The sequence below is a fragment of the Rana temporaria genome, chromosome 7, assembly GCF_905171775.1.
Source record: "Rana temporaria chromosome 7, aRanTem1.1, whole genome shotgun sequence".
Lineage (NCBI taxonomy): Eukaryota > Metazoa > Chordata > Amphibia > Anura > Ranidae > Rana > Rana temporaria.
In genome coordinates, this window is record NC_053495.1 from 33,622,273 (window position 1) to 33,647,820 (window position 25,548).

Consider the following 25,548-nt stretch of genomic DNA (forward strand, 5'->3'; position numbering starts at 1 on the left):
GTCAGCCCGCTTCCCACGGCACACCTGCAATTCTCCCGCGGCACACAGTTTGAGAAACACTGCTTGGTTACCAATTGTAAAAGGAGCCCCAGAGCCGTCAATGGCAGCATGGTCTTATAGCTTGGCGCATTTACATCTGTGTGCTCCTAGCTATAATAAGGATTACTATTCCCTCTGTGGCATTAAGTAGAGAAACCGTAATCTACAGACTGTAGACAAAAGAGGTAGAAACAAATACAAAATAAAGTAGGAGCTTTTCCTTGAAAAGAAAAGCATACAGTAATGTTGAGTGAAGGGAACATAATCCTGTTATCCAATATTCTGCATATGTACTAAAATGTACAGGACACATTGGTGTAATATATGACTTTCACTAGAGAAAGTGACAAACAGGAACATAAAGTCTTATGGCAGGGAGCTGGAGGCTTTTCTGCTACTTCCATTAGAAAACCAGGGACACTTCATTCATGGGATGTAATGCCAATCTGATTTAGGATAAACTTCAACATCATGGAATAAACATGGATATACAGGGAAAAATAAGGATTGTGTTTAAGTCATTTGGAACTCGTCTACAAACCCTGTTTTCCTAATTTACGTCTTCTCAAATTGCAAAAGTAGTCGGCCATGACAGCTTGGCCTCAGCGGGACACCTACACAAACCTCATAGCGTCATGACAAATACATGCAGATACATGTACAGGCTTATTCTTTAAATGGCCAGTCCTCCAAAATGTTATAGTTTAGCTATAGATAGAGCCTATTTCAATAATGCCATATTTCCCAGCTTTCCCGCCCCCTAGGAGTTTTGGGTGTTCCTGCTTACCTTTGTGTGTTCTAGTGGCACAGTTTGCCATTTCTCTCCTGTCCCCATTATTTAGGAAATCAATGCAAGAGTGTCAGCGACGAAAGTGTTTGCATCGCTTTACTAAATGAAAGAGGAGGGGCTACAACAAAGTTAGTGGAGAAGTACATGAAGCTCCTACTGGACACGAAAAATATTTAAAGCTCAGTTTCGGGCCAAATTGGAAGTGTTTCCACCCCTGCAGCAATGTGGGCATCCAAAGAAATACCTTGCCATTTTGCTGGCCAGAAAATAGAAGGCTTGCAACCTGGCGCATAATGTGACCACAATTTGTTGTGACCATGGGTTGCAGGAAAGAAAATCATTAAATTCCCCATCAACATAGTTAGTGTTGATGGGGGATCCCTTCTGCAGAGCCATTGTGTTCTCCCGGCAGGGGGAGCCATCCCTGCTGGGAGAACAGTGATTATTGCAATAGCCGCTAGCAATAATCGCATGCAAGCTGGTTGTACCCAAGTTAATCGATCTATCAACTTGGGTGCATTTACCCTGCCCATACATGGTTTAAATCTCGGCTGGTCCCTGCAGAACTGGCCAAGATTAGAACCGTCTATGGCCAGCTTAAGGCTATGTCTGGCTAGGGCCAATGTAGGCATTGTTAAGGCTATGCAGTCTGGCCAAGACCAAGGTGGGAATGGCTAAGGCTATGCTGTCTGGTTAAGGCCAATGGGCATGGCTAAGGCTATGCTGTCTGACTAAGACCAAGGCAGGCATGGCTAAGGCTTTTCATTTCTGGCTAAAGCCAACGTAGGCATGGCTAAGGCCCTGTACACACGATCAGTCCAAACTGATGAAAACGGACTGAAGTTCAGTTTCATCAGTCCAAACCTACCGTGTGTATGGCCCATCAGACTTTTGTCCTTCAGACCAAAGTTTTAAAACTTGCTTTAAAGATCGGACTGATGACCGATCGGTCAAAACCGATGGTTAGTACACAAAAGCATCGGTTCAAAACCCGCGCATGCTCAGAATTAAGTCGACGCCTGCTTGGAAGCATTGAACTTCGTTTTTTTAGCACGTCATTGTGTTTTACGTCACCGCGTTGGACTCGATCGGATTTTGAACTGATGGTGTGTAGGCACATGAGACCATCAGTCCATCAGACTTCAGCCTTCAGTCTGTTTTCATCAGTTTGGACTGATCGTGTGTACAGGGCCTAAGGCTATGCTGTCTGGTTAAGGCCTTGCTGACTGGCCAAGGCCAATGTAGGCATGTTAAGGCTATGTTGTCTGGCCAAGACCAAAGTAGTAATTACTAAGGCTTTCTGTCTGTCTAAGACCAAAGTAGGCATGGCTAAAGCTATGCTATCTGGTAGAGGTGTCTGAATTACAAGGCCAGCTAAAAAACATGACACAGCCTTTGGCAGGTTTAGCAGTTTATATATATGCATTGTAGCCATGTATGTGGTCATCTGCCTGGAGTTCAACTTTAAGAGAGCAAACGCTTACCCTCCCTGCAATAACCGAAAACCGTTCATCGTCTAATTGATACAGAAACAGCAGCAGTTCTAAAGATCTGTATACAATACACACACAAATGCACATTTAAAAAAAGGCAATGCGCTGATGTAACTGAACCAAGAGGAGCCGGCGTCCAGGGACCGGGTGTCGCATTTCAAATTCGCAGCTGAAGTCCCAGAAATCACCTTTAAAAAGCGCAACAAAAGCTTCAGAAAAATACTCACACTTCCCGTAGTCCCAGCAGCTCCACAAAGGCGGCCGGATCGATCTCCTTCAGCTTGTTGTGGCTCAGGTTTCTGTTAAAATGACAAAAAAAGAGAGAAGGCAATCGAATCAGCACATGGCGGTACTGAAGTCAGCAAAAAGCAGCCCAACAATTATTCTGGATCGCAAGAGGAGGGGGGGGTGGGAGAAAACGATCCGCTGTTAGACAAGAGCACTTTAGGAAATAGCAAAAGCTTTTTTTCAGGCTCGGCAAAACAAGCCAATTACAAAGGCATTATGAGGATACATGAAATGCTCTGTATGTTACGTACCCGGGTAATTAAATCAGCAAATTAAACTGCATTAGCCCGTGTTTTGTTTTCATTTATTTTCTTTCATTTGAAGGGCCAAACAAATCAATCTTGCTGCGATTCAGCCGGCGACAGGCTCGTTTGTCTCGTTATGGAGAAGCTGGAAGTATAACGGCCATGAGTCATCGGTTCTAAAATTTGGGCGATAGACACCTTTTCGAAGGTAGAAAGAACAGGATAATATTTGGGGACCTAAGTGAACTTGCCTTCACAGCGGAGGTTTGGACTTGATAAGCATTCATACATGAGAAGAAAAAGAGCGGAGGGCGCACCGACCTCGTGTGATACTGATAAAAAATATTTATTTAAATGATAAAATCAATGGTTATACTCACACATTAGGAGTTAAAAACAGGCTTTAAAAATAAATACAGCAGGTATCCAGCGTCGTCAGTGGAACATGAGTGATCATTTGGACCAATCAGTGGAAGTAAAAGCTGACGCGTTTCGGGGGCGTACCCCTTTCCTCAGAGCTGACGTGGTCTGCAGCACTGCAGCTCTGAGGAAAGGGGTACGCCCCCGAAACGCGTCAGCTTTTACTTCCACTGATTGGTCCAAATGATCACTCATGTTCCACTGACGACGCTGGATACGCTGGATACCTGCTGTATTTATTTTTAAAGCCTGTTTTTAACTCCTAATGTGTGAGTATAACCATTGATTTTATCATTTAAATAAATATTTTTTATCAGTATCACACGAGGTCGGTGCGCCCTCCGCTCTTTTTCTTCTCTTTTATAGTTTTATGAATACCAACGATTCTGAGGAGGGCTGCAAGACTCTAGATGATTACTTTTAATCGAACTGCACCACTGCATAGCATTTCCTTCTAAAATATCAGAGCGCAGGAGACTTGTTCTTGTATATTTGCCAAGCATTCATACATGTAATTTGATTGGTCAGTTCAGAAAGTTGTACTAAAATTCACATCCAATCAAATGTATCGTTTAACAAAAACATTTATTGCACCGCTGGTAGTATCAGTATAACACCCCCCCCCCCCCCAAGATGATTGGCTGTATTCACAGTTCAACCAACTTTTTTCTGCCCTGCTCCTTCGATTTCTCCTGTATTAAATTGTTTTGTAACTGTACTGTCTGCCTTCATGTTGTAAAGCGCTGTGCAAACTGTTGGCGCTATAGAAATCCTGTATAATAATGATATTAATAATGAAAGTTTGTTGAGCTAGGTGATGTGGCCCATAGCCATCCACGACCCGGATTTCAGTCAATTCATATGGCTGTTTTTATATGACCTATTTACCGATAATTAAAATGACCATAGACTCTTTCACACATTTAAGAATGAAGCACAGGAAGTTGTCAGATGACAACGTTTTTGGCAAGATCAATTTTTATTTTTTATTTTTTTTGCACTTATAGATATATAACAATTATTTTAATGGTATATTTGATAGCCCAAAAGGGATCTAAATAAGAGATGTTGATTGTTAGTCTGTACACACCCTTATGGCCCGTACACACGATCCGAATATCGTATGACGGATCGTTCGACTTTTTTCGCTTAATAGTCGCAAGTAAAATGAAATAGGTTATTAAAGTCACGAAAATTCTCTTACGACCGGAAAAAATAATCGGAAGTGATGTCATGTTTTGTAATGTATTTTCGGACGACAACTATAACTGACTAAACGAAAATCGTACGATCTGACATCGTACGAGGAAAATTTTCGTGCATGTCCGATCTAATATTATCGGATGAACTGTCGTGATCGGGCTCTCGAAAGTAGTGTACACACGATCCAAAAATCGTACGATTCTTCACCGGACGATCGTTTTCGTCCGATATTCGGATCGTGTGTACGGGCCATTAAAGTTGGACACACTGGGATTGATTTACTAAAATTGGAGAGTGAAAATTCTGGTACAGCTGTGCATGGTAGCCAATCAGCTTCTAACTTCAGCTTGTTAAATTACGCTTGACGAAAAAAAATTAAAACTGGAAGCGGATTGGTTTCTACGAAGAGCTGCACCAGATTTTGCAATCAGCTTCCATTTTTTTTTTTTTGTCGTCAAAACTTAATTGAGTAAACTGAAGTTAGAAGCTGATTTCACTCTCCAGCTTTAGTAAATCAACCCCATTGTGTCCACTGTGTCACTTCCCCGGAGCACCTGACCTCCGCTTTACCTGCGTTGCTACTGCAGCACTATCTAATCAGTTTGCAAACTGGCAACACAATAGAAGTCCTTTTCAATTACTGCCTCGTACATCTGATGCACTTATTATATTATAATCCCATGCACTGAAACTCAGTTTGTAACGATCTGTGCAGAGTCACGGTTTTTGTAACACAAATAGCCCCGGTGGACAATGGGCACAGCAGAACTTTTCCTTTGTCTTGCGAATCCCTCCAAAGAATGGAAAGACTTACAAGCCTTTCGTCATCAATTGCTCAGCTGTCTTCCTGAATGAAAGGAGGATGGAAGCAGCAATGGCAGGGCATTCAAATCCTGAGCCTCATATGATAACATGTAGAACAAAAATGTAATTTGCTCGGCGGAGATTACATTACTGGTTAACCACATAACGAGGTTTGGGTTGTACGTGTCACTACGGATTTGAATCGTAGTGAGGAAGTCTTAATGGATAAATAAAATATCCTTATGACAGATGAAATCATGTATAATGGAGCTTGACAAATGCTGGCGCATGTAGGTAATGGTCTCTATCTTAAACTCCGATAAATCTTAAGGTGGAAGTGAAGCATTTAAAGAGAAGGAGGTTTCCACTATCAAATTAGCTTTAGGAACTTCAGTCCAATTAACAAGATATTAGAACCAAAAGTGGAACTCTGGTCAAAACCAATTTTTATATTTCATTGAGTGGGTAAGGTTTAGAGGTATGCAGCAACCACATCTAAGGACTGGTATAATTCAATATATAAAATGTGTGGTTTTGAGTTTAGATATGCTTTGACCTCCCTTTATTGAAGTTAAATGGTACTTTATGGTTTTAACAAAGCTGCTTGAAGCTTGTTGTACTCATTGCTTGTGTGAGCAAAGGAAAATAAATGCCAGATAGTCATAACTCTACTAGGGCAAATTTGTTCAAATTGGAAGAAGATCCCATAGCTATGAAACACTTGGGCAAAATAGGTCAAGCCAATTTGGTGAAAATAGTGATCAAATTTAAGCCTTATACACACACACACACACACACACACACACAATGAGAATATCGGATGAATGATTGTCCTTTTTTTTTTTTGCTATCAAAAATTATGAGATTGAGATTACTCAATTCATGAAAATTCTCGTATGACAGAATACAACTTCGGAAGTGATGTGATGTAATGTGTTGTATTGTATTGTAATTTATTTGTTTGTTTCCGAGCATGCTGGTTTTCCTCTTCCAAATGTTTCCTGACTGTACTGGATAAATGTAAATCGTATAATCTGGTATCGTACAGGGAAAAGTTTTGCGTTTGTCCCTTCGGATAATTTTGGATGAACTGTCATGATCATCTCCCGAAAGTTCTGTACCAACGATCAGATTATCGTACGATTAACTCGAATGTGGTATTTTACGTCTAATTTTCTGATCATGTGTAATATCCTTTCGAAATCCTTTGTCATTAGTAATACCCCCTCCTAAGAGGTGTCTACAAGTCACTCCCTTATCCGTGGAAAAATACGAATGCTCAGGTCACTCAAATATTGATGTCCAGACTAAATAGATGGTTGAAACCTGAACATCAGTTTATGGTCAGCTAAAGTCTGTCACTTAAGCCCCTTTCACACGAGCACCCTCCATTCCCTCTCAGCAGGAGATTCATAGACCAATCCCCTCAGAATGGAATGGATCAGATCAAATCAGATCAGAATGGAAATATGTGACATCCAAGTCTGTTCCATTTTTGCTCCATCTTGTGATGGTAGAAAAACAGATCCATGAAATCCCAATCGGAAGTCGGACGTAAATATTTGTGTTCCCCCTATATCCACCCACATCCTTTCAGGATCTGGACTCAAACTTTTTGTGTTTGGTCCAATGAACCTGAATGGACCCATATGTAACCAGATGTAAAAGGACGCATCTTCACGTACATCCACCCACCCATAGGGATGCATTCCAGTCCATTTACGATCCATAAAAATCACAAGGCAAAAATGGAAGAAACGCCTATGCGAAAGAGGCCTTCAGAGATCATTCTGGCATCAATTACATATATTTTTTCCTTTGCTGTGGCCAAATTTTGCAGTTTTTTTTAGGTTGCCCTTAGATACTACTCTGCTCTGCTGTGTGAGGTTCCCAGACAACAGGAACAGAGAACACCTCTTATCTGGACTACGGAACACCAAGCCAAATACCACAGAAAATTATTAGAAGCAAACAGATTGTATCTAGTAATAACTACAGAGAAAACCACATAAAATTCCCAGAAACAGAAGTTAACATTTAAAACCATATTTGTGAATGATTCCATACTAACACAATTTATTTTTAAACTGCCTGCAGTCCTCAATAAATCCACATAATCCTAAGTAGCTCCTTTTTTGGAGTAGCACTTAGTACTCCTTCAAAACAAAATGTTGAAAATGCCTTCTAACAACTCTATAAGCCACTGTAAATCTCCAGTTCTGCTTATTACTAAATATTATACTTATTTTTTTTGTATAAATCATTTTTATGTAATAATGAGGCCAAATCAGGGAACCAGCTTTGTAGCCTATTTGATATTCAAGCCCATTACTTGGATCACTACCAAGAATAAAAAACTTTAATAATTATCAAGGGATTTTTGTTGTTGAAGCTTAAATCAAGGCAGATACAGTATCTCACAAAAGTGAGTACACCCCTCACATGTTTGTAAATAATTTATTTTATCTTTTCTTATTCCAACACTAAAGAAATTACACTTTGCTACAATGTAAAAATAACTCAACACACAGCCATTAATGTCTAAACCGCTGGCAACAAAAGTGAGTACAGCCCTAAGTGAAAATGTCCAAATTGCACCGATAGAGACTTTCAATAATGACATTAGATCCCCCAATCAATGTTGTGGATATATAGAAAAGGAAGAAAAAACAGAGGCGCGCATAGCATAACTCTACAAGATATCTTACAGTATTTATTAAAAAAATGTAACACTCAAATTTGCGGTGTATATAAAAAGCGATTAAAATCGATAACATTGGCATCAATAGTCCTTCCCGACGCGTTTCATTCAAGTGAACATCATCTGGGGTACTGATCCACTGTTAAAACAGCCCTTGTATACATAAACAAACCCCCATACCAATTAGTTATTTTCCCTCCCCGATGTCATGTGACTCGGTAGGGTTACAAGGTCTCAGGTGTGAATGGGGAGCAGGTGTGTTAAATTTGGTGTCATCACTCTCACTCTCCCATACTGGTAACTGGAAGTTCAACATAGCACCTCATGACAAAGAACTATCTGAGGCTCTACATAAAAATGGCCTAGGCTATAAGAAGATTGCCAAGACCCTAAAACTGAGCTGCAGCAAAGGTTCCACGCAGAACAGGCCTTGTCATGGTCAACCAAAGAAGTTGAGTGCACATGCTCAGCGTCATATCCAGAGGTTGTCTTTGGGAATTAGATGAATGCTGCCAGCATTTCTGCAGAGGTCTCCTGCTCAGCCATGATGTGTGGCAGAGCTGTGTAAATCTAAAAACTGGATGGAATACATATCATTTGGCAGGTAAAAACTCCCTTATATGTTTTCCATCTGTGTGCTTAGCCGTTTGTCTGGAATTTCACTTTTTTGCCATTCCATTACCAATGTAAATGACATTTTTTCAATGACTTATTTCCCCTAAGGCATAAATACATTTTTATATTTAGATGGAAATGTCTAATTTTCTACAAACCTCACACCCATAAAAGGAATTCTTCTGAGATACACAAAAATAACCAAATAATTAGTTCAATGTGCACATTAATTAATAAGTACAAATTTCCAAGCTAAGTCTGGTGTTTTTAACACTTACGAGCGCACATAACCCAACTGATCTGAATATGAAACAGAAAACATATGTGGGGTTGCAAGTGATAAATATAACTGACATTTTCAAAGATCAATCCAAACAGTTTTAAAGCTGAACTCCGGCATAAATACTTTCATTTAGATATATTCCTCAATAGCTACAAAAAAATATAAATCTACCTTGTGTGCACCAAATATGCCTTTGCAAATCCGGATATGACCACATAAATGTAGCAGTGACATCATCATAGTGCTTTACATAGCCTTTGCACAGAGCAGAGCTGTGGGAGGGACCCAACAGCTCCACCCACTACAGGTTGCCTGCGGAAAACTATCGAAGGGAGCAGAGACCAGACCATTCACCCTGTAGAAATTCGGCAATGCCGAAGCTTACGGGACTCTCGAACATGCACCGAAGCAATGTCAACCCCACACGGCCAATGAAAGTGGCTGGCTCCCCAAAGATGTTAGCGGCCGTCAGGGAGCTTCAGAACGTTGCATCGCTGGAGCCAAGGCGAGTATAGTTCCGATTTAACTGTGTGTGGATTCTAACATTGAACATTTCCTTTTGCTTTCTTTTGTCCTGTTATACTACGGAAATACATTTGTTATACAGTTGAACCTCGGATTACAAGCATAATCCGTTCCAGGAGAATGCTCGTAATCGAAAGTACTCGCATATCAAAGCGAGTTTCCCCATTGAAGTTTCCCCATGGAAACGAAAATAATTTGTTCCGCTTGACTTCAACGGCATGCAATACCGCATTCGGCCAGAGGTGGGGGTGCCAAAGAGCCTTGGGAACACACGGAAAGGCCAGAGTCTTTCCGATCATTTCCGACTCCCACACCCCCCACCTAAGGCCAAACACGGTACTGCACACCGCTTTGGCGCTCGTATTGTGAAACGCATGTTAACCGCGTTACTCGCAATACGAGTTTCCACTGTACCTGTTTAGGTCCTTTTGATAAATCCTGTTGATCCTGACAAAACTGTAGTGTTATACTTTTCTGTTATAATTTTTTTGTGTGATCAGTTAGCATTTTTCACAGTTCTCTCTTTGAGCTACACAACACCTTCCACCTATGCTATAGGAAGAGGTGTTCTGTAGTCATACCATATTTCCTGCCCTATGGTGACAATGCCTTTCTTCAAGTGCAGAGCATGCGTGTTGTTACTCTAGGACAGGAAGTGTGTTACTGGCAGAATCAAGCGAAACTAAGGTGGGGAACCACCACATCTAAGACCTGATAAGCTGCAACTGCAACCTTTGTTGGAAGAGATGTTCGATTTAGTAAAGTTTAATTGATGATATCATGTGATGCTGGTGTGCTTTGTATTTGTTTTGTAGGGAAGTGGTTCTCAACCCTGTCCTCAAGTACCCCCCAACAGGCCATGTTTTGGGAATTTCTCTTAGATAAAATAGCTGTCCAAAATACCAAGCCATTGACTCTGATTTAAAGCACCTGTGCAAGATAAAGAAAATACTGCAAACATGGCCCGTTGGGGGTACTTGAGGACAGGGTCGAGAACCACTGCTGTAGAGTGTTAGGAAGACTTCCAGTCTGGTCAAGCCATGGATATCAGCAGTTACCACAAAGGGAAGATTGGAATTGATTTTTAATAGAAGTTCCTTTATAACATGATTGTTTCCTTCCATTGTTCATTTCTTTCGGTTTTTATTATACAGCAAATTTAGATTTGTAAAGGGAGCATTGAGGTTGCAGGTCATCTTGACGTTTGCCATTTTACTCTTGGATTTAGATTTTCTCCGTACTCTGATGTGTCTTTCTGATGTTGGGAAGGTCTATTCACCAGCCACAGCTTATGGTGAGAAATGCGCTCATCCATTAGAGCCCTAATTCTCTCCTCTTGTTCTGAAAGCATCTTCAAATCATCTCCATCTAATTAAAACAGTATCTTCTGGAGCTTTTACGTACATAGAAGAGAAAATGTTACTTTCCGACACACGTAAAAGCATAACATAGATGTATACACGATTTCCTGAGAGAACGTAAGCGCCAAAGAATCCTCTTGAATCTCACAAAGTATCTGTTACTGTTACAGGAGCCAGTTCCATCTAAAAAGTATCTGTCTGGGCATCGGTGCCGCCAGAGGACTTAAAATTTAAGCAAACAATTTAACATTTCCATCAAGTCTTAAATAACATCAGTTCCAAACAGTGGTGATTTATCAGCAATGATTTGGGTTTGTTGTTCAGTAGTCTGCCGCTAGCTGGTTTAGTACAGGTTGGATTCATGGTTTGCTCATGGTCATTTATAACGAAGAACATGTTGGAATGCTGAGCACATGTAACAGGCTGTAAGAATTGAGGTTTACTTTCAAAGGAAGCTTTGGTTATTACTGCATGTCTGTTGTAGAACATGACTCGACTTTCGTGATGCAACACAAGCTGGGGTTCAGACGAGATTTTTGTAGACCCAGTTTTACCAGTCATGACCCTGCCTGGCTACTTCATAGATACATTCCATTAAAGAGAATCAACCATAAGCGTTGGCTGGTGATCGACCTTCCCAGCATCAGCAAGACACAGCAGAGTACAGAATAGATCTAAACCCAAGAGCAAAATGGCAAACACCAAGACGACCTGCAACCACAATGCTCTCTTTACAAATCTAAATCGCATTTATTGTATAATAAAAACAGAAAGAAATGAGCAATGGAAGGAAACAATAATGTTATAAAAGAACTTCTATTAAAAATACATTCCAAAATAAGGTTATTTGACAAATGACCCCTGCATGCTCATTGACTAGGGAGTTTCCTGTGGGGTCTAGCATAGAGTGTGGACTCCACCCTCCCCTCGCCTTCCTTCCCTCCCCCTTCTGTCTCTCTTTTCCTCCGAGACTCAGGTGTTGTTAGGCTGGGGTTCGCCGCTCTACGATTTGGGGGAGCGTGTCATCCTAGAATTTCAACTGGGGTGACCTGTTTCTCCAGGTGTGGGGAGTTTTCCCTAGAGCCCTTACCATATTATTGTTATGAGGATACAGGGTATGGTGTGCGGTTCAACACGGATGGCCCATTTCATAACAGGTCGTGAAATTGTATAAATAAGAAGTAAACAATATAGAAAGTGTCATCCTCCCTCTTCTGAGGGGGAGGTGTATTATCTGTGATTACACTGTATTCTATTCTGTCTATGAAAACTATGCACTGTTGAAGTCAATGCCATGGTCCTTACTTTGTACTGTGAATTTTTTTATAAAAAAACATTGAAAGATAAAAAATAAAAATAAATCCATTCCAATCTTCCCTTTGTGGTAACTGCTGATCTCCATGGCTTCACCAGACTGGAAATCTTCCCAACGCTCTACAGATCAAATAGAAAGCACACCGGCATCACATGATATCGTCAATGAAACGTTACTAAATGGGAACATCTCATTCAACAAAGGTGATGTGTGAGGAATTACCTTTGAGAAAGGGTATTTTCTCTTGAAAGAGTAAGGTGGGCCACACACTTCAAGTAGTGTACCCTACGTTGCCCAATGGAATCTAGAATCAAGTATTTCCTGTATTCAGTTGGTAAAGCAGGACTCACCTTGGATGGATTTGATGCAATTTGCCGATTTGTGATTTACCTTTGTGAGTATTACCATTTATTAAAGATGCATTGACTATATGACATGATGCCTGTGAGCTTATTGCTCTGTAAAAACTTTGAGTTCAAAGATAAAATTAAAGCTACCCATTACACAACAGTCTACATTTTCTATATCTACAATTCATGATACCTTAGTGTGGTGGTCAGTGGGAATTACACTTGTGGTCAGTGGGAAGAATGCTCCTTACACTTGTGGTCAGTGGGAAGAATTGTATGTCATTAGCATACTAGAGTGAGCAAAATCAGGTATAGAAGGGTGGGGTTTTGACAAGAGATGTAATTCAATAGTAAGTGCAAATACGGGATTTTATGACATCAATTTTCACATTTAACATTATCAATTTAACATTATAGCACACAATGCATCCCCCTACTATACCTGAATACACCATATGGCCATAAATGACACCTTATCACCATACCTTTGCTATATAGCAAAAAATATGTGGACACCACTCCAAATGATTGAGTGTACATTTCCAGTGAATGATGCTGTTAAAGCTACAAAGATATTTAAGATCATTGCTCCAGAAAGAACCAGCACATTTTTCAAGGGTTTCTTTGGGGTAAAATGTTCGAGAAAGGCTGGTTTTGGACAATTATGTGCTTCCTACTGGCAACATTTCGGTAAAAACTGGTTTCTGTTCCAGCATGCCTGTATCCCCTTGTACAAAGCCAGCTCCATATGGTTTGACGAGTTTGGTGTAGAGGAACTCAAGTGGCCTGCACAGAACCCTTACCTCAACCCTACTGAACACCACTGGAATGACGTGTAGCACCAATCGCTGGTCGGGCCTTCTCAGTATGCTCTTTTGGCTGAATGGGCACACATTCACAAATCATTCCCAAAGCCACCTAGGGGAGTGTAGGCCGTTATAGCTGCAAATGATTGGGGGTGAACTCCACAATATTGCCCACAGTTTTGGAACGGGATGTCCAACAAGCTCATATAGGACTGATATATAGAAGTGACTAAACTTTTCTCTATATACTGTATGTATGAAACTGTCACATCACCCAATAAATTATGACTGCACCCTCTGTCTACAGGACTCTGCTAGCTGCAAGAAAAAACACATTTTCAGAGTGCTCATAAGCATGTGATCAAGTTACAATACATCCAGATGAAAGCTGGGAAATATGGAGTTCTCTGCAGCGCCTTCATTTTCCCAGTAGCAGCTACTGTATATAGCAAAATTCTCTAGAGGACAAGAGCCGTCAGCTTGCAAATGTCTTCCAATTCTGCTAATGTGTCATCTGTGACATTCATAACTGGAATAAACCCCTCCTAAAACACTTTGCGCCGCATCAGCCCTTTAATCTGTGATACAGCCACGTGTTCAGGAATTATCAGCTCCTGCTCTAGACTTTAGGATCTATAAAAAAAAGTAAACACGGCTAACTTTGTACGACCTTGGGCAAGTAGCCTAACCATGCTGTGCTTCCACACCGACTTAGACCAATATCTTTTATGCAGACTAATAGTCATCAAATGACTGCTATGCCTGAGCTCACATAGAGCGGTTAATATCTTGGGCTATGGTATTATAGTGTATTAGAAGATAGTCTGCAACCCGAATCATCCAAATGCACCAAATATAGTGTATGCCTAGGCCAAAAAAATATGTATGTATGTATGTATGTATTATATATATATATATATATATACACATACATATACATATACATATACACACACACACATAAACAAGCAGTACATTTATAAAATTTGGAAAGACTGAAAAATACCTGTTGATCTACCAGAAATACAGTGAGCATCCAACTTCCTGTCTGAGCTGACAACTCTGCCTCTGCTGCACTAAAATCTGAAGGAGTGTTGTCAGCCCTACCTTAGTTAGCACCTCCTGTGCTAGACTACAGAACACTCCCTACCCCTATAACATAAGGGGGAATCTGTAGTATAGCGGAGGGAGACCTCCCCTTCTTTTTTTTTTTCAGCAAATACATGTTCTTAGTCATTGACTCTGGAGGTATTGTGGACAGAGATGGCCAGGTAACTTTTTTTTGTAGAATTAGAGGTCAGCAATCGTGGCCTCAGTTATTATCACAAGAATGGAGTCTGCCTTTTCAGAGAATTCCATTTTTAGGATTCAATGTTAACCATCTCCCTTCAATACTTAAAGATTCCCGCCCCCCCCCCCAACAAAAAAAAAGTAAACAGCTACAAATACTGTATTCTGCTGACTTTTACTATTAAGGTACTTACCTGTCCAGGCATCCAGCGGTGTCCTCACCCAAGCCAATTCTTGAATCGGGGCTCTCGGGTGCTGCCATCGCCATTTCCTGCTGCGCACGTGTGAATCGCGCTGCACTCTCTCAATGGGCCGGATGCAGCAGGTGGCGTACTGCCCGTGGGGAACTGAGCTGCAAGTGGGAGCGGGTACCAATCAAAACCAGGTACCCGCTCCCCCAAAAGGTGCCAAATGTGGCAGCGGAGGGGGGGGGGGGGGGTACAGAAAAGCAGGGCTTCCCCTTTTGGGTGGAGCTCCACTTTAAGCCTAGTATACACGGGCCAAATGTCGGGTGCCATCGGCTGGTTCAATAAGAACCAGCTGACATTCGGCCCATGTGTATGGCCGTTGGCTCAGCTTCAGTTGGACGAGCATGCTGGAAAACCACCAGCTGACCGGCGATGGCTGGGAGCGCTCACTGGAGTGTTCGGTCGCTGTACTCACATTGTGTACTTCCAGCCTACTGGGTTGTTAGTGCATCCGCTCAGACTGGAGCTGTCAGTTTTTTCCTAAAGAAACTAGTGGTGGCTTTAGAGCATGGGTGCTCAACCTGTTGCCCTCTAGATGTTGCGGAACTACAAGTTCCATGATGCACTGCAAGCTGCTGACAGAGACAAGCATGACTCTAAAGGCAGAGGCATGATGGGAGTTGTAGTTCTGCAACAGCTCCTAGTATGAGCTCCGCTGTACAGGTAATGGAAGACTAATACCAAGTCAAATGAAAGTACTTGCATTACAAAATACATATAATGATGCAATAATAAATAAAATGCTGCATTCATCTGTGTCTTTTATATCTCTCTGGAGTTCAGCTCCCTGGCTAAGAAGTAAAAGGTCCCTGGAAATTATTTTGAAGTTCTAGCAATTCTAACCAGACTTATATCTACACATCGCCAACATGTGCAAAGCTCAACATTTCATGTCAGACAACCCTGACAGGTTTGTATATATATCCGCCTGTGCTTCTGTACACCCGACGCGCCTCTGCTGCAACATGCTCGGGTCTTTCAACCAGCAACACACCAATGAAAAGACCTTTTATTTTCAAGGACGGATAACAAATGAAAGGTCCTGCCAAGATCTTGCCTGTCAATATTTATCCAGGGCCGTGCACCAGAAATTGCATAATCTGGGCTCGTTGCAATGCCCCTTCTATGAATAATTGGCCACTGCACCTCTGTACAATAGAGATTATCAAGAAGCTTGGAGTTCTCTTTCCTCTTCTTTCATCTCTGCTTAGTGCCTGACCTACACCTATGGCAGCCTCCGCATATCTCAGATAAGTAAACAGGCAGCAGAATAAATCAATAGTATGCTGTGGTGAGCCTGTGATTTATGGATTTCACCATTGTTTGGCCAACAGCGATTTCTGCAGATGACAGCCGCACAAGCCGGTTTCAACATCTACTAAACTTGAGGGCTAAATGAAGCAAATCTTGCAAAAAAAAAAAAAAGGTATTTATTTTGTTAACAGAGAGACTGCAGGGCCTTCAGCAAAAAATGTGATTTGTTCTCCAAGGCCATGTTTGGCATTTGCAAAGAAGACAAGACAGTAGTCCTATTTCCCACCACTGATTTCATAGGTAATGGCGAGTAGTGACTACAAAAAACATAAAACACGTTTCATGTTCCATTTGTCTGTTCTGATATTTTAGAAGTAGGAATATCCCTTTATGACGACAACTGTAAAACGTATAGCCGGGCTGCGACCAACCAGATCTTTCTTTAGGTCAGGAAGAACACCCTGTGTGTTTGCCATCCCACCCAAACAGTATATCAAAGTATAATTATTATGTGCGAAAGTCTGACGTCACATGGGCACCTCTGCTGCCAAAGACACAGTCACATGGGGAGTCTTCCACTTACTGCCAAAGGGGAAAGGCCACGAAATATGTTCCTAGCAATGAGCTGTATGACGAAGAAATAGAGAGACTTGCCAAAGTGAAGGACGTATGGAGGAATCCCCTGGTCAGAAAGAATAGACGTTGTGGGTCCACACCGTCCAGGAACTGATTATGGCCGCAACCGGTCTGTAAGTGACCACTTGCAGCAGGCATCAGCATAATGTTTTATGTGGATGCAATATGGTTTGTCTTTTTACGATTAATTAAACATTTTACACTATGCCAGTGCACTCTCTTATGTTTTTTAGAGCTTTCTGCAGAATTGTTCCCTCGCTGGCCCCAAATGCTGCTGAATCCCCCTCAGTGATGGGGCAGCGAGAAGATCCAAAATATTTAGGGGTCCCTTAAGGTTTACAGGCTGCTTATGCCTTTAAATAATTCCTAAAGTCCGATTTAAGACAATGACAAAAAGATGGATCAGAGAATCGTGTTTGGGCACAAACTCCGCTTCACATCACCTCACACAGGAACACGGAGAATTCAATTACTTTCCTCCAGCTGCCACTGAAGTCACTCCTAAATCCTTCCCCCCCTCCCCCCACCGCTGGCCTTCCTGCCTCACACACAAGCCAGACGGACTCTTCACACCTCCCTACAGTAAACCTGTCCTAGATAATTACCTTGCCACAGTTCAGACAGACCTTCCAAGCACATTCGGACTAACCTAGAGCTGCCACCATAACAAGAGCATGCTAGTCTCAGCAAATCATTTCCTGACAGACTCCAAAGAAGGGGGAAAAAAAAAAAAAGCTTGAAGACATTTAAAATCTGCTCCAAACTTTTCCCAGACGCGGTACGGCCCCCATCGTCCAGAGCCAGCCTACTCCAAACATGGCTGCAAGCTATCCTAATTGACTTTCCAGGCCCGAAGCTTCACAGGAGTTACCGTTTTTCCAACACCTCGGAGAACAAAGTGCCAAGTGTTTCCATTCACACAAGAAGTTTTGAGGGCCGTAAAAAAAAAAAATACATATATAACACTCGCTTCACGCGATAAAGTCTTGTGGGAAAGACGAAGTATGAGTGATAATAACCTGTTATGATTGTAAACAAGTATATCCTGGCTTTTCCTGCTTCTTCGCAATTGATGGGTTTACGACATAATGAGGAAAATGTTTTAGGGCTCCTAATTATTACCCTTAATTACTGAGGGGTGATAAAGTACAAATTGAATTGACAGTAAAGCGGTTTGAAAAGCTGCTCCAACCACCCACCTTGACAATGGAAATCACGGCCGAGATATTAAATCCTTATTCACACCTGTGCATTTTGTTGTGCGATTCTCAAAGAGAGACCACGCTTAAGATGAAGAGTCCCATTATTATTTGTAGGCTTGTTCATACCCTGGAACTGGGTTGCCTTATACTTATACATTTTTTTTAATGTGGATAGAGTGAAAAGAGATTGGGACCCTTTGTCGGGTTTTTATAGCGGTCTTGCGCCCAGGAGATTCACCTTCTTTATTTGTCCCGTTTACTATTATCATATAAAGTAAGGTCAGGTCTCTGTGCAGGCCAGTTTATAGCGGAGGTTTTAAGGCAGCAGCTACAAACTTTTAAAATTAGGACACTTACCTGCCCAGCGCGCCCGCGATGTCGGGAAGGGAATCAGGAAGTGAAGCCGCAATGCCACTAGTCCCTGCTGTATTCTGGGACCCGTATGTCTCCCAGAAGACAGCGGGGGGGCCAGATGTGGTGTAGACTCCCGCAGATAATACAGGGGTCTATGCCCGAAAGTTGGTGCAAATACCTACTATACAGGTATCTGCACCCCCCTCCCCCCTGAAAGGTGCCAAATGTGACACCGAACAAGACAAGACATATTGGACAATTCCATGCTCCCAACTTTGTGGGAACAGTTTGGGGATGGTCCCTTCCTGTTCCAACATGACCGCGCACCAATGCGCAAAGCAAGGTCCATAATGACATGGATGAGCACAGAGTCCTGACCTCAACCTGATAGAACACCTTTTGGGTTGAATTAGAGCGGAGACTGCGAGCCAGGCCTTCTCGTATCATTTCGTATAAATTCGTATCAGCTCTCGTGTGCTGCCACCGCCATTCATGGTAAGATAACCAGCAGTGAAGCCTTTCGGCTTCACAGCTGGTTCCCTACTGTGCATGCGCGAAGCATTCTGCGCTTTCTAACTGGCCCGACGGCGGAGGAATGAGGAGGGGGCCGAACTCTCGAGCGACGGCACCGTGGCAACGTCCCACAGAGGTGAGGAAGGGTACCTGTCATAAACAGTTACCCCCCCCCCCCCTCCCGAAAGGTGCCAAAATTAGAGCTGCATGATTCTGGCTAAAATGAGAATCACAATTTTTATGCTTAGAATAAAGATCACCATTCTCTCAGTGTAACATCATCTTTCACATTATCAAAAAAATTGGGCTAAATTTACCGTTTCGTTTTCTTAAATTCATTGAAGTGTATTTTTTCCTAAAATATTGCATTTGAAAGACCTCTGCGCAAATACAATGTAACATCAAATATTACAACAATCACCTTTTTATTCCCTAGGGTCTCTGCTAAAAAAATATATATATAAAATGTTTGGGGGTTCCAAATAATTTTCTAGCAAAAAATACTGATTTTAACCTTGTAAGAAACAAGTATCAGGAAAAGGTTTAGTCTTTAAGTGGTTAAACTTCCCACATTTACAGACCAAAGTTCATTCCTTTGATCAAAGAATGAAAAGTTACAATGTTTATAGTTATCTACCAGCCCCAACAATGTTGTGAAAAACTTGTCAGGCTGCCCGTCTTTTTTTTTTGACAGCTGAGTGAGCAGAGAACTCTCTACACTTGTTACATGAATAAATCGGTAAATTCTGCAAAGAGATCGTGAGGGGAGGAGAGGTTGAATCAAGATCTCGATTTTTTTAACGATTAATCGTGCAGCTCTAGCCAAAATGTGGGGGGGGGGGGATTAGCGGAGGTTCCACTTTTGGGTGGAACTCCGCTTTAAAGGGGTTTTCCACCCATTTTTTAAGTTTATTAAAAGTCAGCAGCTACAAAAAGTGTAGCTGCTGGCATTTAATAAACAGACACTTACCTGCTCCACGGCTCCAGCAGTGACAGCTTTCGGCTTCACGGCCGGGCACCCACTGCGCATGCGCGAGCGGCACTGCGCATGCGCAAGCTGGGGGGCACCGTCCGATTGGACAGGCGCTCGCCTACAGGGAGGGGCTGTGAAAAGGCGATTAAGCTAATCGCCTTTCCAGCCCCTCGGCGGAAGGAGGAAGTGGGACAGGAAATCCCCTTCTCCTGAAGCCCCCACTCCCCCCCCCCCAAAAAATTACATGCCAAATGTGGCATGTAAGGGGGCGAGGAGTGGGATATGCGGAAGTTCCATTTTTAGGTGGAACTCAGCTTTAAGGAGCTTACAATCTATGAAACAATGTATGCCTTTTGCCTCTGTACGTCTCTTCCTGTAATGAAGACCGTTCACTGCTGCTCTCTCTCCTTGACTGGTCTTGTCTCCGCCCCTTCCTGTTGTTTTCTGCAGGCAGCCTGTAGTGGGTGGGGCTTGATGTGTCCCTCCCACAGCTCTGTCCTCACTACTTTTACCAGGCAGTATCTGGGTTTTCAAAGAGAATGGATGACATGTACATATTCTCACAACAGGCTCTCTTTTAATGCAGCTCTGCATGACTCAGATACTATGGATAGGTCAGTGGTATTTGACCATTGTGCCAAAATGGCAGTAGATGTTTTGAAAAGCACAGTCCAAGCTGAGAACCGTTCTCTGAATGAATTATTGCTCCTTTCTTTTTATAGAGGCTGAAATTCAGCTTCAAAGCCAGCCGCCAAGTTGCACTTGTGCAGTAAACTCCATTCACCGACATCACTTCACACTTTCCGAGTGCAAAGTTCAAATTGATAATGCGGCCTCCTTCACTAAACGGGGTTTTGGCCAGGGCCCTCCCGCTTGGCTGTTCATTAATATACAATCAGTACATTAAAAGACTCGGCTCCACTCCTTTGTCTGGATTTCAGAGTCAGTTTTTCTTCTGGAGAGGGAAACCAGAAACCGATTTTATTTTTATTTAATTCCCACAGCAAGAATTAGTGGCAAGCTCCAATCCATATCCCGATTTATTGTCGTGGCATTTAGAAAGGGCAGAGTCTCACTCTGCCAGTTACATTTTTTTTTTCTTGTTAAAGCCCCGCTACACCCAGAACTTTTTTTTTTTTTTTACGTTTTGGATATAACCTTAGACACGTTGTGTTATTTAATAATTGTACACAAGCAACGGGTCACTATTAATAACGCACCTCATATTTTGATTGTGTCTAACTGGCACAGCAGCCGGCGCGTGGTGGTCATAATGTTATAGATATGCCGTTATTAAGAGGCTTGTTCTATGTACATGCAAAGCACTTTACATCACAACACATCATTCTGCACCTTTTATAGGCACTAGATGAGTTAAACATTTCAAAAGGTATAATTGAACGCTGCGGCTGACAATCCCCTACTGGCTAATAACTTTTAAGCCGTATTTAGTGTTTTTCAACTCTCCGCAGCTTTTTGGCCCTGTAGGAATTTAAAATACGGCTTTGGATTTTCAATGTTCTGCTCAAATTGAGACCGCGTGCCGCTTATAAATAGAACAAGCCTAAGATATCGTAATGCACCAGCAACAGCGGGCGATATGCAATGCAAATGCTGGATGTAACACTAAACACATGTCGCACACAAAGTGGCTTTGAAGAAAACAGCTATCAAAATCTCAAAACCTCATTGAAACTGACAAACATCTGTATGGCGACTCCTGAAAAAAACGTAAACATATAAATTTATAAAAGTGGTGTGGTGCAGCCTAGCATATTGCATGCAAGAGCAATAGAGCCGTTATTTTCCAGGAAGTCGAGCGTATGAGGGACACCACCGACGAACAAGGCTTTTAATGCTCTCAAGGCCCACACCGGCAAAGCTTGTGGTTTTACAGTGAATGTTTGTTTACACTGCATGTAAAGACTTAGGTTTTCCCATGTATTCATCGGTAGTGAAGGCATACAGCAAATGAGTCGCAGAAAGTGCCAGGTAATTGCCAAATTACAGCTGTGTAAACACGTGCAGTAAAAAATGCACCATGCCGAGTTCATTGGCATCCAAGAGATCAAAAAAGATTTTGTAGGCTTTGAATGGTTGGGTTTATGGTATAATTTTATTTTTTAGACTTTGAAGCTAAAATGTTGGGTTATAGTATGTAATAGTACTGTTAAAACAGCTGTGGAGGAAGGTCCTGTCCTCCTCAAAAGTTGTAGATGGCCATTTTGTCAAATAGAAGCACTGGTCAATGTAGAAGGATGGCACCAGACTAATATAGCCTCTCTCAACCAGGGTTCCATGAAACCCTAGGGGACGACCTTCAGAGGTTTGCTAGGGTTTTCTTGAGCAAGGAGCGATTTCTAGCTCTAAAATAAGTTCCCACTGACACCAGTGATCTTTATAGCCATCTGTAAGGCCCCGTACACACATCCGAGGAACTCGACGGGCAAAACACATCGTTTTGCTTGTCGAGTTCCTTGTGAAGCCGCCGAGGATCTCGGCGAGCCAAGTTTCCTCATTGACTAACGAGGAAATAGAGAACATGTTCTCTATTTGGCCCGACGAGATCCTCGTTGGCTTCCTCGGCCAAAAGTGTACACACCACCGGGTTTCTCGGCAGAATGCGTCTCCGATCGAGTTTCTGGCTGAATTGTGCCGAGAAACTCGGTCGTGTGTACGGGGCCTTAGGCTTCATGTACACGGGACGTTGTTCAACCTCTCCTGAACGATTTAAAGAGGAAGTAAACCCTCTAAAACATTTCTTTAAAAAACAAAAACTGCAAGAGAAAGGCATAATGAGCTAGTATGTATAGCATACTAGCTCATTATGAATTACTTACCTGAGATCGAAGCCCCCGAAGCGACTCTCGTTCCTCTTCTTTGCCACCATCATGATACCTGAGTGACTTCCAGGTATCGCGGCTTCTGTGCTGTGATTGGCCAGAGCTGCGATGACCTCACTCCAGCGCGCTTAGTGACAGCACGATCGCCTTCACTAACAGTGTGCCTGCGCCGTTGTCTATGACGAGCAAGCGCCGTATACATCGGTGCAGTCTTTTTTGCAAATATCTCCTAAACCATGTAAGTTTAGGAGATATCTGATGCACCTACAGGTAAGCCTTAATCGTGACTTGCCTGCACAAAGTTTAAATCTGATTGGACGGTATGCGTCACGTGACCTGCCTTCCCAGTTCAGTAGCCATGAAGGTTGGTGTGGGTGATTGCATTTCTAAGAAATAGCATTATATTCTTACTCAACCAGCATTCAAACTTTACGTCACAGAGAATAACAGCACGAAAAAGGCATGCTATTTTATGGAGGCGGCATCAAGACAAGAGGGACCTCTCAAAAATATTTCCAAGCAGTCCATCTCGCTTTAACACCTCCACTACAACCCCTTTGCTATTTCACGTGCCCATAAACCCCGGACTATTGTTTTCCTCAAGGCTTAAAGACCCAACAAAGAAATTATGAAACAAACTGGCCGGAGCCCAGTTCTTGAAAGTACAGTACAATATGGGGGACTAAGGAATTACAGCGGGATTAAAATCGTATTCGGAACTGTGGAAAATAGTAATAACTATGGAAAACCCATACACAGTCCAAGACTTAACTCCTCTAAGGAGGGCTACAAGAGAACATCATTATACTGTTTTTTCTAAAGGCTTTCAAATATTAAAGAAGTTCTCTCGTTCTCCGTAGTTTTGCAAGGATAAAAGAGAAGCAGTCACTGTGTTATTCAATTGGTCAGCGTGTAAGCTACCATTTTATTGGCTGGTAAGCAAACTAAGTAATGTGATCAATTGGCCCAATATTTGGCCCCATTTGTCCCAGACCTTACTATTAAGAAGTACATTCCTTGAGAAACATCTTAACCTTGAGACACACAACACACAACCCCTCCAAATTATGCAAGGGTAACAGCTAGAACAGATAAGAGGACACAATAGAGGCGACTGATTCATGCAGCGAGTCAGTGCTTTATTTTGGAAAAAGCACTAAATTTTGTACCTGGAGAATTTCTTTAAAGGGTATTCTCAAATTTCCTATCAGTATAAAAGTCCTCATACAAACAGGCACTCTTGGGCCCATGGTCAGCCAAAAACGCTTCCTAGCACTCCTGCAGATTTGTAGATAAAGTGCCCATGCACGTGATGCAACTCAATATGAACGTTTGCCATAATAATACAACTTGAAGTAGAACTAAAGGGAAAACTTCTTTGCATTTTGGATAGAGTATGGGAGGGTTTGAACCCGTTTTTGCCTTTAGTTATACTTCATGGGTGCCACTATATGCACGAGTTGGGTAAAAGATTACTGGTACTGCTTTTTAATACTTGCAGGTATTCACAAAGATCCTAGAGAATCCTTGATTATTAATGTTTGGTTGAAAGACTTGAGATTTTGAGTGGGATGCAGCAATGTTTCTACTATGCTTAAAGCGGTGGTTCCCCCTAAAACAAATTTCTAACAATAGATTCGTAAGACCCGTTACACTGCGGGTAGGCTGGCTTTTTTTTTTTTTTTTTCGTACATACCGAGATCTCGCCGTCTCGTCCCTTGGCGGTGGGCGTTCCTAGTTGATTGACGTTCCTCGGACGGGCGCATACGTGACGTCACGACTTTCCGACAGAAGCCGAACGTCATTGCGCAGGCGCCGTATAGTCGGCTCTATACGACGCCTGCGCAGCGACGTTCGGCTTCTTTCGGAAAGTCGTGACGTCACGTATGCGCCCGTCCGAGGAACGTCAATCAACTAGGAACGCCCACTGACAAGGGACGAAACGCCGAGATCGAGGTATGTACTAGAAAAAAAAAAAAAAGCCAGCCTACCCGCAGTGTAACGGGTCTTACGAATCTATTGTTAGAAATGTGTTTTAGGGGGAACCACCCCTTTAACACTGTTCTCCTAGCTGGTGAGGAAGCTGTTCCGGAGGACCTGCAGCTCAAAGATCTCCCTGCTTCTATTTTGTTCATTGTGTGGATCTGTGCTTTCAGCAACTCTAGAGCTGTTGCTTAATTAATCCTCCATAAGTCATCAGATCACCAGTCATCAGGGGACAGCTATACCATAGAAAAGCAAAGCCCTGACTCAACCAAAATGGCCACCTCCACACATGGAGACAGTGTAGAATAAGATGTTGTATGTTAGTAAAGGGGAAAAGATCATCAGCAGGGAGCCTACTGGCAATACTAGTTACCATATATACTCGAGTATAAGCCGAGTTTTTCAGCACATTTTTTGTGTGCTGAAAATGCCCCCCTCGAGTCTGTCTCCATCTGCATACCTGATCAGCCCACGTCATGCTCAGACGGTGGCCGACCAGTGTAAAAAAGCCACGCCTCCTCCTCCGTGACAGGGGAACACTGAGTTTGCCAGCAGTGAGTTAGTGTTCAGTGTTCCGCCTATCATGGACATCTTCATCCCACGGACGGAGAGGATTGTTCTGTCTTATCATGGAGGAGGAGGCGCGGCTTTTGTACACTGGATGGTTGGCCACCGTCTGACTGCATGGCACGGGCTGATCAGGTATGCAGATCGGCACAGTGAGGCTTGTAATGGGCACACTGAGGCTTGTAATGGGCACAGTGAAGCTGCAAATGGGCATTGTTGACCCTCTTATCCACTTAAAGTGGCTGCTGCATTTCCTACCCTAGGCTTATACTCGAGTCAATATGTTTTCCCATTTTTTGTGGTAAAATTAGGTGCCTCGGCTTATATTCGGGTCGGCTTATACTCGAGTATATACGGTACTAGTCCTTTGCCTCTGCTTGCCATTTTTGGCACAGCTTACAAAGTTCAGGCCCTTTTTTTAAAAAGGCCAATATGTTTAGTGCT

At 42.5% G+C, this 25,548-nt stretch overlaps 1 protein-coding gene across 2 annotated transcripts in view; it reads right to left on the reverse strand.

The window, feature by feature from the left end:
- LRIG1 (leucine rich repeats and immunoglobulin like domains 1) overlaps window positions 1-25,548 on the reverse strand; it is a 126,873-nt gene that overhangs the window by 69,893 nt on the left and 31,432 nt on the right. For both annotated transcript variants that reach the window (XM_040359193.1, XM_040359192.1), the window contains exon 2: window positions 2,550-2,621. In XM_040359193.1, coding sequence (XP_040215127.1) covers window positions 2,550-2,621 — 72 coding nt within the window. The remainder of the gene's footprint in view (window positions 1-2,549; window positions 2,622-25,548) is intronic.